Source organism: Xenopus laevis, chromosome 1L, assembly GCF_017654675.1.
Source record: "Xenopus laevis strain J_2021 chromosome 1L, Xenopus_laevis_v10.1, whole genome shotgun sequence".
Classification (NCBI taxonomy): domain Eukaryota; kingdom Metazoa; phylum Chordata; class Amphibia; order Anura; family Pipidae; genus Xenopus; species Xenopus laevis.
In genome coordinates, this window is record NC_054371.1 from 118,289,606 (window position 1) to 118,308,127 (window position 18,522).

At 37.3% G+C, this 18,522-nt stretch overlaps 1 protein-coding gene across 11 annotated transcripts in view; it reads right to left on the minus strand.

Moving 5' to 3' along the window:
* Nucleotides 1–335: 335 nt before the first annotated feature.
* palm2akap2.L (PALM2 and AKAP2 fusion L homeolog) overlaps nt 336–18,522 on the minus strand; it is a 155,506-nt gene continuing 137,319 nt past the window's right edge. For 8 of the 11 annotated variants that reach the window (XM_041585289.1, XM_041585272.1, XM_041585211.1 and 5 more), the window contains 4 exons: nt 14,805–17,175; nt 7,441–7,619; nt 6,149–6,187; nt 336–3,865 (listed from right to left, as the gene is read on the minus strand). In XM_041585289.1, the coding sequence (XP_041441223.1) occupies nt 3,770–3,865; nt 6,149–6,187; nt 7,441–7,619; nt 14,805–17,175 (2,685 nt within the window). In that variant the 3' untranslated portion in view covers nt 336–3,769. 11 annotated transcript variants of the gene reach the window in all.

Sequence of the window (18,522 nt, forward strand, 5' to 3'; positions counted from 1 at the left end):
AAATCTGTTTTTTTGGGATTTCCCATTTTCAAAATTTCAGTAGAGATAATAAGCATACGGGAAAAATAAAGACCCATTTCTGAAAAAAATTTTGCACATAAATATTCAGCCAGTAAATACTACTTGCTGATTGGTTAAAGCAGGTCACTAGAGCAGCTGCAATGTTGCTATGTTTTTGGCAAATTGTGAACAACATTTCCAAGAAAAGGAGGACAGCACTCCCAATGTCCAATAAAATAAATGAAAAACACCATATAATATTATAATAATATGTCACATTTGTAGTTATAAGCGCCATTGCTGATGCCTTTAAAGAAAACTCAGAAGGACACAAGTCAAGATTGTGTTTTAATGAGAAAATAATTATATAATCGCATTGTATGCCTCACAGTCACTATAAAACAAAAGCTGGGTAACATGTAAGTGGTTAACATATACATAAAGCCAAGTAAAATGCAATTGGTTTGTATGCCATTAAAACATAGCCACCATTTGATTGCTTCTTTCTGAATTAAAGGAACACTGACGTGAGGATATACTTTTACATACTGTAAATGCCAAAGACATATATGGAAAATAGGAGTAGGCATAAACTAAAACGATAAAAGTTATTACCTTCTGTGTTTGGAGGAAAGCCATTATCTTTTGGTTTCCCTCTCACTAGATGAGACAGAAAAGGGAAGTAAGGGAACAAGTGTACGTTTTTCTTATTTCCTCTTCCACATTATGTAAAAGCAAATGCACTGATCTGTATGTTACATATAACACTCAATAATAGCATTAATGTTCCTTTAAAACAGGGATGTCAACTGTGTGACCCTACTGCATTTCAGCTTGAGAGTCCCAAGTTAGACCTCAGTGCTTTTCAGCCATCAAATAGATAACTCTTTTATTTCTTTGCAACACAAGGACAAGATATAATTGGCAGCTTGCTGCAAAACACCTTTTTTTTAATATATATATATTTATATATTTTTGCAATCAATAAGTAGCTTCAAAAACAAGAGTATCTCTTTTTTTGTTTTTTTTTGGTATCGCACACTGTTTAAGCCAGTCTTCCTGCAGGAAGTTAAAGAGAATTGCTACAGCCAGCAAGCAATTGCACTGCAGTAGTGTTTCTGGACTCCTTATGTATATATATATATATATAATATCTTCTATTAAAATAAGTGGAAACAGTTAACAAGGTATACTTTTTCTCTATGGTGTGTATGTGTTATGTATTTATGGAGCAGAAATTGTTGTCAGCCATGCCATCTATAAGTCAGAACTGCAGTTTGCACCACTGTTGATGGTTGACATAGGAGAGGATGAACAGAAATGGCCTTTAGGTTGACCAGGCTTTCAACACAGACAGGAGGAGGTATGACTACAGATGAGAAGTCTGCAATATTGAGGTCCTTTGCAATGACTGCATTTTTCGTCTGTATCCAGCTACTAAATCAGGGGCCCAACCTATGCAATTTGTAAGGGGGTGATGGGTGCTCTTTGCACATTCCTGCCCAAGATAATTGGATCTAAAGAAACAGCCTTTCCCTAATTGCAATAGCCAATAATTATTTGCCTATATAGTTAACAGTGCAAAAATAAGCAAACAGTGCATTCAATACTGAAAATGTTTAATAGACTTTAGGTGGCTTCTGGGTAATGAAACAGGGAAAGCTTTAGAATGTAGTGGGACAAGAACAAATTAAGCAAATCAAGCCCTAATATGGCATTAAGTATGTTCAAGGGTCCTCATGTACTGGCAGAAGTAATGAAACCAAACAATACTGAGGAGTCAGTCTATAACACTGTTTACAGGGTAGATTTACTGGTGCAAATAAAGGACAACATACATTTTATTTGGAGACCTGTTTCTTATGATATAAACAATTTCTGCTCCATATGCTAACTCAGTTGTATGCTATATACTATTATGATTAAAAACACAAGAATAAATATCATGTCTGTTTCCTACAATCCCTTGCTATCTTTGCATTTGTGGCTTGTGCAAGTACTTTGTTTGGGTAGCTTTAAAACACAAGAGCATGCCCTGTTAATGAAAAAGGCTTCCCTCTTTATAAAACAGTATGAGGCACCCACACGTTTTGGGAGGGTGCTAAGCAAGTGAAAGGAAAACGGCTGAGTTAGTCCTCAGCCTGAAAAAACCCATGAATGTCACTATTATGCACAGTCTTTTGCACTGCAACCACCAGCAAATCGTCCATTTATAATGGCCACTCCCAAACATTGCGGTAGGATAATCCCAGTAGATCAGATGTGGAGTCAGGATGTCAATATTCAATGTCTTGTTCTTCAGCAAATAAACATGTGAGTAAATTAGAATGGGATATGTATGGATCTGGACTCCCATAGGACAGCAGTGTGAATCAGGCCTAGTTATATCCTAAGCTCCTTGCACTGGTGGAATGCAGTCACCTTTGGTAGAAAATCTGTTTTTGTTTCTGTGCCCCTTTTTGATTAAGGTCAGAAGGAAATGGACCATGGGCAAGAGGGCCTTGTACAAAACCCCAGCTTCAGGTCAGGCAGTAGACAGGGTGTGCTGAACATTAAGTATACACATTTGGTTATTAGTTAACACTTAAAGATATATGACTGCACCCCCTTACTACTGTATTAATTAAAGGTGCATTGTATAAATTCCATAAGTATCTGTGCTTTAAAACCTTGTCACATGGGATTTTACTTAGGGCAACGTATATCGATATACAATTTCTTCGGCACACCACTTCATTTATTCAGGTGCATTCAACTCCTCAGGTTACTTCCAAATCAGTCATCATATTCGATTTCCCAAAGGGAGTAAGCACACCAATACCTCTGGCAATACCTTTAAATCATTTATTCAACATAATATGGCACACTCATTCGGGGTTCAACAGTTTCGGGGGTTGCACCTGAGGAAGGGGCTGATCCCCGAAAGCTTGTGCCTGAAGAAATGATTTAAAGGCATTGCTGAAGGTATTGGTGTGCTTCCTTCCTTTAGGAAATTCAATTTTACTTAGGACCCCAGTGCAAAAGGCTGCAAAAACTAGGCAATGCTTTTTTTTTTTTTAACCTGTTCATCTCTGAGAGCCACAGATGTGCCAGAGAATGAATACAGTTTATGATTATGGGTTTGTGCTTTCAATTACTGTATGTATATGTCAATGCCTGTTTAGATGGCTTTGGACTCCAGAATCCACATTAGCTTACCAAACCAGATAGTATCCTTTTCCCAACGTTTTGGAGTAATTTATAGAAATATATCAAAGCAATAAAGATTTTTGCAAAATAATGTAATTTAAAAGCATTTATGTCCCCCAAAGCAACCTTTAACAAAACTCAACGTAAAACTTTTGAAATGTGGGAAGACATGGCTGCATACACTTTTCTTCCCAAGGTAAAGAAAGTATATTCTGACCATCGATAAATTGCAGTCACTGAGATTAAAATCTGTGTGTTAGGGCTGTATCCTTCTAACAAAACAATCCAAGATGCATATTCTGGTAGGAAGCAATTGCACTATGTAGGTTTGGCTTTGAGCACATCCATGCTGTGCCCTGGTTAGTAGCAGGGTTGCTTCTTTTGCATATAACTTTCCATTTCCTGAGCTTCCACTTCAAGCTGAGCAAGTGGCCATCTCCAAGCCTCCAAATCTTTATCAAGCGCAGTCTGCATTAAGTCTATATGCATTGCAGAAGTTGCTCTATGTTTAATAAATATATGATTATCTGGGGTTTTTTTTTTGGTTTTGGTAATTTAAACGGCAAAACAAAATGAGTTTTTATTCATCATCATCATCTCGGTTGGCATATATTCCTGCTTCCCATTTTAGAGCAAGGGCACTCTTTCTGCGGTTCACTCTCACTGCATCAAGCACCTGAAATATCGAAGAAAAAAGAATATTTATCATAAGGCAGGTACACCTCTATAAGTTCCAACTACTCCCCACAATGGATTTCACATGCTAATTGTTTGCAATGGAAGTGACCAGAAAATACATATACATATATTCATCATCGTGGACATAATGGATTCACATTCATCCATCTCTATCAATTACTGCATAACTGTTATTTTAGAAGACAATGAATATGTGACCATGTTGTTCTTTTTTTTTTGCTAGGAAAATGTCAAACAAGGGAAAGTTATGCTCACCACTATTTTTTAAAACCATTAGGCGGGGGTGCAATGAGGCTGTGACCACAAAATACATATCGACAAATACAAGATTCCTCTGCACTCAACCCATTATCAATATATTTAAGACAGAGACATTTTGTGCATACTGCTACTAAAAAATGCCTTACCCTTTAAACAAAACAGGGATTGTTTGTCCATATATTGCAATATATTTAAGCTGACCAACTACGTCAAAGTCATCCCATATCTGGCCAGTCCTATGCTCAATTTTCATCTGATTCATTAAGAATTCAATTGCTTCATTATACATTTTACAAAGGGACTAAGTTTTACCTGCAACTTACTAGCTGCTTTCAAAGTAAAACTCCCAAACGTGGCTGCCCTTTTATTAGACACCAGTGGGATCACCTGACTATAGCTGGGAAGGGTGGGAGCTACAACATGGAGCTGGTCACTGCTGCTGTATAACTATAACAAACAAGGGAAAGTTGTGCTCACCACTCATATTTAAAAACATTAGGCGGGGGTGCAATGAGGCTGTGACCACAAAATAATAATAATAATAATAATAATAATAATAAAAGGGCAGCCAAGTTTGGGAGTTTTACTTTGAAAGCAGCTAGTAAGTTGCAGGTAAAACCTAGTCCCTTTTGTAAAATGTATAATGAAGCAATAGAATTCTTAATGAATCAGATGAAAATTGAGCATAGGACTGGCCAGATATGAGATGACTTTGATGTAGTTGGCCAGCTTAAATATATTGCAATATATGGACAAACAATCCCTGTTTTGTTTAAAGGGTAAGGCATTTTTCAGTAGCAGTATGCACAAAATGTCTCTGTCTTAAATATATTGATAATGGGTTGAGTGCAGAGGACTCTTGTAATTGTCTATATATATATATATATATATATATATATATATATATATATATATATATATATATATATATATATATATATATATATATATATATATTTTGGATTTGGCTGAACCCCCGAATCCTTCACAAAAGATTTGGCCGAATACAGAACCAAATCCGGATCCTAATTAGGGGTGGAAAATCCAAATTAGGGGTGGAAAGGGGAAAACATTTTTTACTTCCTTGTCTTGTGACAAAAAAAAAGTCACACGATTTCCCTCCCCACCACCCCTATTTTGCATATGCAAATTAAGATTTGGGTTCGGTTCGGCTGGGCAAAAGGATTCTGCCGAATCCTGCTGAAAAAGGCTAAATGCTGAAGCGAATCCTGGATTCGTTGAATACTGTGCATGCAGTGTGTGTGTGTGTGTGTGTGTGTTTACACTTATCCTGATACATCACTAATTAAAGGAGAACTAAACCCTAAAAATGAATATGGTTAAAAATGCCATATTTTATATACTAAACTTATTGCACCAGCCTTAAGCTTCAGCTTCTCAATAGCTGCAATGATCCAGGACTTCAAACTTGTCACAGGGGGTCACCATCTTGGAAAGTGTCTGCGACACACACATGCTCAGTGGGCTCTAAGCAGCTGTTGAGAAGCTAAGCTTAGGGGTTGTCACAAATGATCAAGCAGATAATTAGGTTGGCCTATAATATAAGCTGATGCTACAGGGCTGATTATTACATTATTATGCTAATTGCACTGGTTTCTGTGCTGCCATGTAGTATCTTTATTCATTACTAATCAGCCTTATATTGTGACATTTCTATTCTACGTGTACTGTATATTGTGAGTCAGTCCCTAAACTCAGTAAGTGACAGCAGCACAGAGCATGTGCAGTGAATCAGCAGAAAAGAAGATGGGGAGCTACTGGGGCATCTTTTGAGACACAGATCTTCAATGCTAAAGGGCTGTGGTTGCCTTGGGCTGGTACAGAAGTCCAAAACATAATGTACAACATTTCTAGCCAACTTCTTTAGTAACGCTTTAGTTCTCCTTTACTTCTAGCATGGGATGAATGAAAGCACAAATCAGAAGAACATGGGCAGGCTATGCATGCAGCCCAGAGGAAACACATAGTTTGCAGGTACCTCATTAGTAAGTCTGTTAGAGAGTAATTTACAGGTGTACTGGTAGCAAAGAGAAGGGAAAGAACAGAATTAGTAAACTAAGCAGACCCATGGTAGACATAAGACAGATAAAGTGAAAGAATGAAATGCAGAAATTAGAAATTTGCCATTCTTCAATGGTGCAATTAAATAGATAAAAGCCTGGCATTGCTGCTCTAGCATTGTCTTTACCAGTGAGGGATGAAGTAGTATTGGTTTGACGTTGATGTTTTAAGGCAAAATCACAACCCAATGCAATTCAAGTCCTTCTACATTGTCTCAGTTTGATTGTGCAGAAGATAGAAAGTCTTATTACAAATACTTCTTTGAGTAGCAATTATGTCTACAAATCAGTATAAAACCATTGAAACAGTTTTAAGAACATGCTTAGAATAACATTTCCTTTTATGGTGCTATAGAAATTTTTGGGGGTGGAATTTCCCTATAGGTATTCAAAATGAGTTTCATTTTCTGCCTGTATACGTTTATTAGTAACAGCCCAGTAAGCCAGCGCTAAATATTTTATCTTATGAAGATGAGATGCCTGGTTTATCCTAACAGTTTGGGTTATGTGACAGAAAGCTCATGAGCAAACTGAACTTTAACGCTCCAGTTAAAGGGAAATTCTGGTCTCTGATGTCACTTTGGAGAAACTGGTTTCATAATACAGATGATTCTCAAGTGATGTTTTTTGGATAATCTAGGGGATTTCTGGTTTGTGGCACAGTTTGTTACTAGCAAATTTCACTTTCACTTTGCTTTCATTGACAACGGTATTGAAAAAAAAGGAGAACTAACATATTTACGTTCACTTTCTATTTTAGGTGGTTTCCGAGATGTTAGCAATTTTAAACTGCTAATAGCAAGCTTGGCTTAACAGTTCTTTTTAAAGACCCAGAGTGGCAGCAACTCTGTCTATGCACTTCTTATATTCAGTTAACCCTTGGATTGCTGACTTCAATTGACCAAAACGTCTTGCGAAATTGAACCTTGCCTTTTAATTTGAAATCAGTAACACTGAAGTAAAATACCAGTTGGGTGGTAGCAGCTATTATATTCTATACTAATTGACTGGCATCTTGTTTGTACAGCATCCAGATCTACCTAAAGGCTAACGCAGCAGATAAATAGCCACTTCTTCAATCTGCTTGCAAAACAGTATCATTGTCTTGAAACAGACCTACTGATAAATATTGTGGGTGCTGGAGACCAGAGACTGATAGTTAAAAAAATCAGTAAGTCAGTGATAGAAATGGAGCTGGAAATTTACTTACAGTGGCATCATCCATTCGGTCTCGTCTTTTGGTTTTGTGACTTTCAAAATCATCCATGAGTGTCTCCATGAGATTTTTAGGACGCTGGGACCCAGTAGCTTCTTCTAATAAAAGGTCGGGTTGTATGGGAAAAGATTCTCCCCTGGGTGAGGATGGATTCCTTATTTTTTCAATTTTTCCTTAGGGAAAAACACACAAATAATTATGACTTTGGCATGTCAGTCTCGGGTAGCTTTTCTCATAATTTAAGTTATGTTATCTTAAAACATTAACAATGCATTGGATAAAACTGATAATTCAAAGTGGCTACAAAGGTGCTTAGCCTTAAGCACACGTGTAATTTTATCAAGACCGTTGAGCAGTATACAAAAATGTGGACTTTAAATAACTCACTTCACCAGAAAAACCGAGCTATATGATACTACAGTAACAGGTGGGCACATTTTGTTTCAAAGTTCACAGGCAGCCTATAAACTGAATTGAATTCATTTACAATCACAAAAATGTGACCTGGTTTGCAACGGGCGATTAGCTACAACTTTTATACACTTTAGCTTTATTGGTTGCTGAATCTATTAGTCTGTAAAGAAAGACATAGCACGCTGCTTTGTAGAATAGAAAATGAATTATCAATGCAATATAACAGGAAAAAAAACATTATGCGAGAACTCTAAAATGACCACTAGGTGCTGCTCTAAATCAACAAGAGAAGCCGTCTTGGTCATGTTGCATCTATCTATCTATCCATCTATCCATCTATCCATCTATCTATCTATATTATAGAGGGAGGGCATTTGCAAAAAAGCATTTGCACAATAAAAAGATTTTTGCATATATATAGTGATCTGCATCCAGAAACTACCCTGTTACCGAACTACAACTCACAACATCCTTACTACTCAAATATTCAAAATTAAAATATTGGTTATTATAACACTCACTATCGTGACCAGATTGTTCAGGTACTCTGCCACCACCTACAAAAATAATATTATTATCATATCTGTATACTGTAGAAACATTTTCCCCAGAACTTTATAGATTACTCATCTCAACATAACTTATAGCAAGTTTGTGACGGCATAATGATGAGCACTATGTGCAGAGACTCAAACCCTTTTGTGAAGTACATGCCTTCCCCTAGTGATATAGCAGTGACGTATTTGATGCAGGGATGCCATGACACCGAGTTACACTTCAGTCTCTTCAGCTTTGAGGAGCATAAAAGGTCCTTTGGGACATTCAGATTTGGGACAATTTTCAGAAAATGGAGGCACAGAAAAAGGTTTAGTTGTTCATTTAGTGTTATGTTTATGACATCAGGTGACCTATTTATCAAAAGTTGAATTTTAGTTGTTTTTGAAACCACAACTAAACGCACAAACTCTAAAACTATGACTGACATGAGATTTATTAAAAAAATTAAATAAAAAAATTACGCTGAGCTCTTCTCTAAAAAATCTGAATACCTCAAAAACCTCTAAAAGCTCGAGTTTTCAGACTATTCCTAGCGAATAAAAACTTGAAAAGCTTTAAATGTCCAAACTGATTAGAGCGGTCCAAAAAGATCAGAGTAGCTCCCATTGGCTTCTATAGGACCTTGACAACTTTTACCTGGCGAAGTTTTGTATTAAGCTGGCCATAAATGCAAAGATCCGATCGTTCGAATCCTTGAAGGATGGGACTTATCGGACTTCCATCTCCCGACCTGCCACTAACCTTTCAGATCAAATAAAGTAGTAAAAGAACAGATCAGCCAATGTTCTGCCCTTACAGCAATCGTATGAAAGTTATGTCCAACAAAAGCTAGTGACAGTCTCCCACTGAAAATTGTTAGATCGCCAATACATGCGGAGATATTATCGGCAGCCGACAGAAATTTTCTAACCTGTCCGATCGACTGAACGACTGATCGGCATGGCACGACAGATGTCGGGACACTCCACACACAATCCGAAAATCGTACGAATCGAGGATTCGTATGATCGGATCTTTGCATCTATGGCCAGCTTTATTATTTGTTTTTGTTGTTTTTACACTTAATAGATCTCAAATTTTTTAAATAATGAGAAAACCACAAATTTTTAGAGATGCATGGAAAAATTTGAAATTCGATTGTTAGTAAATGATCCCCTTTGTGTTATTTTGTTTATGATTTAAAGGAGAAGGAAAGGTTAAAACTAAGTAAGCCTTATTAGAAAGGTCCATCTAAATATACCAGTAAACCCCAAAAGTAGTGCTGCTCTGAGTCCCCTGTCAAAAGAAACACTGCATTTCTTTCCTTCTATTGTGTACACATGGGCTTCTGTATCAGACTTCCTTCCTTCAGCTTAAATCTCATTGCCCTGGGCAAGAGCATGCTCAGTTTGTTTCTCTTCCCCCGCCCCCCTCCCTTCTCTACTGTAATCTGAGCCCAGAGCAGAGAGAGACTCAGGCAGGAAGTGATGTCACACCATGTTAATACTGCAGCTCCTATCCTAAACAAACAGGGAGATCTAGAGCTTTTTACTCAGGTATGGTAAAAGGTTCTACAGAATAAATATAGCATTCTAGCTTGCACTATTGCAGCTAATCTATTGGCAATAAACTGCCTCCGTAGCTTTCCTTCTCCTTTAAGCAACATGAACTCAAAAATGAAAGACTTGCAAAGAGACAAAACAGCTAAGAAACTGCAGTATAAAAAAAGCTGAAATATGTTGGTAATTGATACAGGCTTTCCTGGAAAATTTCAGATTTCCAGAATGGTATGCAGGGAAGAGATTTCATTTTATTGCCTGAATCTGTAAGCTATCCAAGGTCTGAGCCAGAGCTCAGTATGCTTGTAGGGGAGGGCTTTTATTTTGGGCTACTCTTACTCTCTATACGTTATACTCCTTTCTTTCTCAGGAATGTAAAGAATGAAGACGCCTGTTAGTTTCTTTCTGGCTCAAACCAAAGTTTCAGACCAACCAGGAAAAGGGACTTGCTTTTATACTAAACACATTTTATCCTTTTGCACACTATACTTTATACGCAATATAAACTGTATACATTTTTTTCTTGCTACTGTATGCTAAACAAGAACTTGTCTTGTTTTACATAAAAGAAAAAACATATCAAACTGAGATTGTTTCAACACTCCCATGTCTGAGGAATGTTGTGGTCAAAAGTAACTGATTGGTAAAGCTTTGCACACAAATGTCTTTATAAAATGACAAAATGGCCACAAGAGGCCACTGTTTCACTGGTGTCTATTTAAGGGGTTGCTATGATGAGAAGTATGCAATATGAATAAACACAAAGGCTTTCTCTGGAGAATAACTTATTCTAATAGTTATACCATTTCTGTAGGTCCTATGTAAGCTACTGCATACTTTCCATTTAAAGCCTCCCACACAAAACTTTTAGAATGTGCAAAAGTATATATTTCAATATGTATTGTCTATTTTTACGTACAACCCTTTTAAGCACTTTTAGGATGTGTGGTGTAGCATTCCCTGCTTTGCATGATATCATTGTAATATAAATGGACCAAGGCAGTGGTGTAACTAGATGTTACAGGGCCCCACAGCAAATTATTTTTCAGGCCCCCAAAATGTCTAGAGGTTAACCTGTATTTCCAATATTTATTGAAATTGCTTCTGAATTAGGGCCTCGTGGGGCCCCTATACATCCTGGGGCCCCTGCATCCGCAGGGTCTGCTTCCTCAGTTTGGAATATGAAAGAACATATAAAATGCTGGACTGCACTACATAACCTGTTTCTCACTATAGACTTAGCAAATAGACTACCCTTAACTACTGGTGTTTTTAAATTTATTGATTATTTTCCCCAACGAAAATTAGTTTGGGTTGGATTATTCCTATAACGTTGAGTGGAAAAGCCTTGAATGAAAAAACACATTTGTGAGCTCTGTTCTAGTGATCTAATTTGCTTGTAATTTCCAACAGATGGAATGGACCCAGCTGGGAAATGAATTACTCTGGTTAGATCCAGTTACTGGCCCTGAAGATAAAAATTAGTAGCCACTATGCAGCACTGCACTTTTCAATATAGGTTAAAGACCTGTGCATAGCATATTTAATAAAAATGGATCTATCTGCTTAGCAAACATAAAGCTTTCACATTAAGGGGCAGATTTATCAATACAATTCTAAATTTTAATTTTGTATATTCGACTAGGGAGTTATTCAAATTCAATTAGTTTTTAAAAAAAATTCAAATTCGATTTTCGAGATCTATCATACTCTGGCCCTTTAAGAATTTAAATTTGACTATTCGCAACATAAAACCTGCCGAATTGCTGTTTGAGTCAATGGGAGAGGTCCAGGGATTAATTTGGAGTTGTTTGCAACCCTCCTGACATTCAAGTTATTTTTGGCGAAAAAACTCAAATCGAGTTTTTAAAATTCAAATCGAATTCGATTCAAATTCGATTTGAGTTTTCGGGTTGATTTAATTCATCCGACAGTTTTAAAAAGGCAAAGGGAACATAAAACATGGTAGCATTGGTTATCCAAATGCTGTTACAAACAATCAGCACATATCAAAGATAACTTACAATTTTATATTCTGTGCATGTAATTTGCTGAACCATTAGCTGATTTGGCTTATTCTTGTAGCCAACCAAATTTCCCTGCACAATAACATTTTAGAGTGGTATATTAAGAGCAAAGGTACATGTATTAGGTGGTATTATGATTAGGTGGTATTAGATTGGTACGTGTTAAAGGAGAACTTTAGCTTAACTAAAGACGTAGGCTAGAAATGTTGTATATTAGGTTATGAGCTTCTATACCAGCCCAAGGCAACTACAGCCCTTTAGCAGTAAAGGGCTGTGCCCCAGTAGCCAGGGCCGGAACTAGGGGTAGGCAAAGTAGGCACATGCCTAGGGCGCAAAGCTGGGGGGCACCAGGCACGTAACTTCTCTGCCGCCTGCCTACCCCTAGTCCGGTCCCTCTCTTCCCCGACTGTCGATTCTCTCCCTCCCACACCTATTAGCTCTTGTGTCAATTCGCTTGTGCATGCGAATGTCAATGTGTACGTGCACACAAGCGGCAGTTCGGGCATGCGCACAAGAGTCAGTTTTCGCACATGCACACAAGTGCCAGTTAGACTCAGATATGGCTTTTGTAGATATTTCTGGAACTTTAACATGCTACTTATACTGCAATTATTCCTATATCTGTAACCGTGTTATAGGGTAAAGGAATATACTGGTCCATGTAGGGGGATCTCAGTACAGAAAGTTTGGTGCCTAATAGGAGCACTGCTCATTTTCATTGTTTTTAAGTCAATAAACCAGCTAGGCAAAGTATGTACCATGTATTTACATACAGCATAAAGTCCACAACAAAAGTTTTTGAGTCTTTTGGGCAGTGAAGTTCCAAGTTACAGCGAGTCCTTATCAAGGGCTCTCCCAGGCCCGTAGGAAATTCAAATATAGGTAAAGGGGAATCGCTGTATTTCCTGACAAAGCAAAGGAAAAAAGGGAACAAAAACAGATATGCGTAATATGGTGCAGTATTTTCTGCTATTTTTTGTATAAATGCACCTTTAACTGTGCGTGATTAAACGTATATAAAAGTGCAAACGATGTGTGACAAAATTAAAACACTTCGATTGTGCGACTGTGTGTCTATTTTATATATATATATACACCACTGTTATTTTATATATTAGTGTGAATAATAATATAAGTGACTAGAAAAATTTTTTTACCAGTGAAAAAATAAAAATAAAATAAAAATATAAAAAAATAAAAATAAAAAATAAAACAAACACCAAAAAAATGTAAAAATATCCTTATCTCACAAACACCTCTTATAATTAATAATTAACAAATTAGTTCTAAAGACACCAAATGGTAGCAAGCATAGAGAGTTTTGGTTTAATTGTTTAATTAGTTTCTTTTAAATGAAATCTTCACCCAGTGCTGATCTGGTGGTATATTATACTCACAGACGTGAGTGAATCTGCGCTTTTGAGAGAACAAGCCGTGTCCTTCCAATAATCATCCGACAACCTTCTAGCTGGGCAGAAAATAGAGCGGCATGTGCAGTATCGTTTAAAAAAAGCTGTTTAATAAAAAATATAAAATACACTCACAAACGTCTCGTTTTAAAATCGCATATAAAATCTGTGAAGTCCGCTTTTCAAATGAAACCGTAGCGTCCTTTACTTTGCTCTGCGCATCTCAGTCTTGCGCTGCAGCTCCAAACGATCTGTCTCCGCTCGACGCGTTTCGCCAATAGGCTTCTTCCAAGAGCGAATGTGGAAGCTCTTGGAAGAAGCCTATTGGCGAAACGCGTCGAGCGGAGACAGATCGTTTGGAGCTGCAGCGCAAGACTGAGATGCGCAGAGCAAAGTAAAGGACGCTACGGTTTCATTTGAAAAGCGGACTTCACAGATTTTATATGCGATTTTAAAACGAGACGTTTGTGAGTGTATTTTATATTTTTTATTAAACAGCTTTTTTTAAACGATACTGCACATGCCGCTCTATTTTCTGCCCAGCTAGAAGGTTGTCGGATGATTATTGGAAGGACACGGCTTGTTCTCTCAAAAGCGCAGATTCACTCACGTCTGTGAGTATAATATACCACCAGATCAGCACTGGGTGAAGATTTCATTTAAAAGAAACTAATTAAACAATTAAACCAAAACTCTCTATGCTTGCTACCATTTGGTGTCTTTAGAACTAATTTGTTAATTATTAATTATAAGAGGTGTTTGTGAGATAAGGATATTTTTACATTTTTTTGGTGTTTGTTTTATTTTTTATTTTTATTTTTTATATTTTTATTTTATTTTTATTTTTTCACTGGTAAAAAATTTTTTCTAGTCACTTATATTATTATTCACACTAATATATAAAATAACAGTGGTGTATATATATATATAAAATAGACACACAGTCGCACAATCGAAGTGTTTTAATTTTGTCACACATCGTTTGCACTTTTATATACGTTTAATCACATACAGCATAAGGCTAGTACATTTCTGGAAATGGTACAGCTCTCCTGCTTAAAGTCATATCTACTTTATGTAAGACAAACTTACGATACAACTAAACATAAACTGCTGTGATGGGGCTTATTTAAATATAATACTCAAGCATACGATAACAACTGATTTCTTTTAAAATTGTTGGCCCTGATACATGACATAATCAAAAACATAGACACAAGGAAGATTAGTTAGCCAACGATCTCTGCCATTCAACCCTACTTCTAAAAAAAGGGTTTGGAAGTAAAAGCTGCTTGGAGCAGAAGTAAAAAATATTGAAAACATTTTTTTACCATTACCTTAAAATACAAGAAAATGGAAACTGAAAGGAGCTGAACCATAATAAGCTATTATACACAATTAAGAACACTTACCAGGGGCAGTTTTGTAGGAGACAGTTCGAGTTGGCAGTACAGGTGCACTCTTATTTGATGGGCTATGCTGACTTTGAATACTCTGCCTTTCTCTCTGTTTTTTCAAATCTTGCTCTCTTTCCTGAGCAGCTCGGATCTCTTCTTCAATCATTGATAATGTTTTTTGTTTCTTTGACCTTAGTTTAAAAGGGCCAACAGAAATCTCGGTTTCTTGTGTTGCCAATATTGAAGCAGTGCTTCTCAATTCAGCAGATTGGGAGTACTTACTGAAGTAGCTTTCTTGCTTATGTTCTTCAGTGCAATTTTGTTCAGTGGGTGAAAGACTTTTTGTTGATAGAGGATTGTCTTGCTTTAGCTGAAAGTTTTCACCTTCAAAGGTCTTTGGTATTGTTATAGCCTTTGTTACTTGGACTGGAGAGGAAACTTGAGGAGGCTCAAATACTTCACGTTGGTCTCTCCCTGGGCTAACTGGTGGCGAGGAACAACTCTGAATCTCACTTTTCTCTGTTAATGGCTCATTGTCATCAAAATAATTACTCTTGTCTGAATCTTCAGAATGTGTAGAGTCTTTAAACCCAGCTTTCTCTGCTAAGGCTTGCTGAATAACATTCTGAACCAAAACACCTGCATGATAATCTAACTGATCATCAATATCCTGCAGCATGGAAGATGGTGAATAAAATCCTTGATCGTATTTAGAGCCTTCTTCTAGTATGTATTCATTTAGAGTGTCATTAACTGGTGTTTGGGGCTGAGATAAGTCACCAAGGGAATAATCATGCTGAGCACTCATGGTTTCATTAGATGCTCCACTGTCACTGATATTGTCCATACTAAAGTAATTTGAAAGTGTTTCCATAACTGTAGTATCCTGAGATTTTATAGACAGGTCATCTAAACCAGAGTCCTGCTCTTCAGGTAGGAAGGATACAGAGACAGACTTGACAAAACGGTCTGATAGGTCACTATCATCATCCTTTAAAACAGTAAAGCTTGCTGTAGCACTTACAAATTCCTCTGCAGATCTTTTGGATACTTTTTCATCTTGCAAGTCTATGTCAGCTGAAGGCTCAGGAGAAGCATCTGCCATAAGCCTCTGATTCATTGTTGGTTGGTCCTCAGAAATACAGTTTACTCTCTCAGCTTTTACAAGTGGTGTTTCGCCTTGGACACTCTGAACACATGGTACTGATGGATTTGTCACTGTGATACATGAATATGATTTGCTGGCCTCACTTGATTTATAAAAAGGCCTTACAGTGAAAAGGTTTGCACTAACTGATCTTTTGGGTGGGGGTTTGTAGTTAGGCTGATTTGTATTTTCCATGTTCAAAAATTGCTTTCTTGCAGCTAAAAAGTCAATTTGCTCTGTGACAATGTCTTCCTTTTTCACAGCAGTAGTTTCTGAAAGTACAGGGGGAAGATGATTAGCTTTTACTGCAGGAGGTGACCCTCCTTGTTGCTGCAGTTTTTGTTTACGCTCTTTGTATTTCTGATGGGATTCTAACTGATCTGAATCTAACTGCTCCTCTATTGTCTTCTCTTGTGGTGGGTTCCACCACTTTGTTGTAATACCAGAATTCTTTTTCACGGCTTGACTTTTAATGAGTTCAAGTCTTTCCTTTTCCAACTCTTGTACCTCTTCTGAAGGTCTGACTTTTCTCACTCTAATGTGTTCTTTTTCATTAAAATCATCAAACAACTTTGATGGCTTTTTTTCTTCATGGAATGTGCGCAACTCAAATTTTGCCTCTTTTTTGATTATTTTTGGTAAAATGTCTCCATCCTTGGATGACCTTCTTGAACTGTTAGAGGAATTTGGACTTGCTGGATATGTATACCCTTCAAAAGGTTCATCTTTATTTCCATTTTGAGAATGCCCATTCATTTTAACAGGATCCATAACTTCACTGGCCTCTGTAATCTCTACCACAGGAGCCTGTTTAGGTTCCTCTGCTATTGTTTCTATTACAATGGAAGCAGAGGGAGCTGTAACAATAACATATGAACTGGATTCACCAACTGTACAAAGTTCAGGAGTTGGTGACCCATTCATAGTATTATCGGCAGAAGTATCACAGCAGTTTGCTTCCAAAACATCATCTAGATACTGGATCTCCTGAGCAACATCACTGTCAATTGATTCATGTCTGTTCTTAATTCCATTCTGGTTTGCAACAACAGCAAGGAAAACAGACTGATCATGAGCTGAACCATCCTGGTTTATCAGTATGATTCCTTTGTGCTCTGATACAGGAACATCGATCTCCATTGTTTCTTTGCTTATCACTAATCTTGCAGGGTCTGAAAAATTGTCACTAGTTTGATCCTTTTCCTTCAAGTTGAGATCATCCTCTGGAACTTGTGGTTTCTGAAAGACACAAAAACATAAGAATGTAAAATAAAGAACATACTGACAGAAAAAGTTAATTACTGAAACTGTGGAAACACAATTGTAGGATGATACTGGTTTCTCTTTAGCCTGTTTCTAAAAGACCTATCAATGGAAGCTTTTCATTCATTTCCAATAGTCATGACATTATTTCATATTTTTTTTTTTTTTTAAAGGTAATGTTTTATTCGTTTTAATAAACATTACAAAAAAGAAAAAATTATAGTAATATATCAATAAACATGTGTACAGTTAAAACATGCGACACTGGTCCTGAATTTTGCTCTCAAATGTTGCAGTTTAGATTGAGGTTTAATTAACATCAGAAGTCATTACGGGTACCATGTAAGCATATGTATTAACCGGTTGCAGGATCATTTCTAGGTTGCACGCCCGGGCCCATTTCCCACCAAGGACTCCATATCTTTTGAAATTTATCTGCTGTGCCTCTTGCTTCATGGGTAAGCTTTATTTTGGGTATAGTTGAATCAACTAGGTTAATCCAGGAGTCCTTTGTGGGAGGGGTAGGTCCCATCCAGTGCATAATCACACATTTCTTAGCATAGAATAATAACGCTCTAAACCTTAATCTTGCACTGACAGTGGGTACAAGGTGTTCCACCACGCCCAGAAGACACACAGTGGGGGAGAGTATATGTGGGAACTCCAGTGTGTTTGCTAGCGAAGCCATTACTTGCGACCAGTAAATATTTATAATTGGGCAAGACCAGATCATGTGTAGAAAGTTGGCTTCAGGAGTTCCACATCTGGGGCAGGAGTCATTGTCCTTCTTACCCATTGCCTTTAGTTTAAGTGGGGTGATATATAGTTGATGGAACACCTTGTACTGTATCAGTCTATCCCTTATTGCTATTAAGCTTTTATACATAGTTTCTGTTGCTTCGTCCCAGTCATCCTGGGACAGCTCTGGAATGTTTGTTTTCCATCGTACCTGAGCTGTATGGAATGGAGGGGGGACACTGGCTAGAAGATTTCTGTATAGCCTGGACACCAACTTTATCGGTTGCTCAGCTATGAGGGTCTCTTCAATTGTCATTGTGGAAAGGACAGGAGAAAGTGTACCAAACTGGGCCTTAAAAGTGTGCCGAATTTGGAAATATCTAAAAAGTGGGAGGTTCTGAGATGTACATTTGGCTCGAAGTTCAGTATGTGAAGGGAAGGTACGGTTTTGCAAAAGATCGCCCAGGTATTTGATGCCCTGCCTTGGCCAGAAGAGGAAGTCCTCCAGGTTTCGGAAGTGAGCATTATTTCATATTTTTAAACTTCAGACTCAAACTTTTTAAAACAACTGTGATACATAAGGGT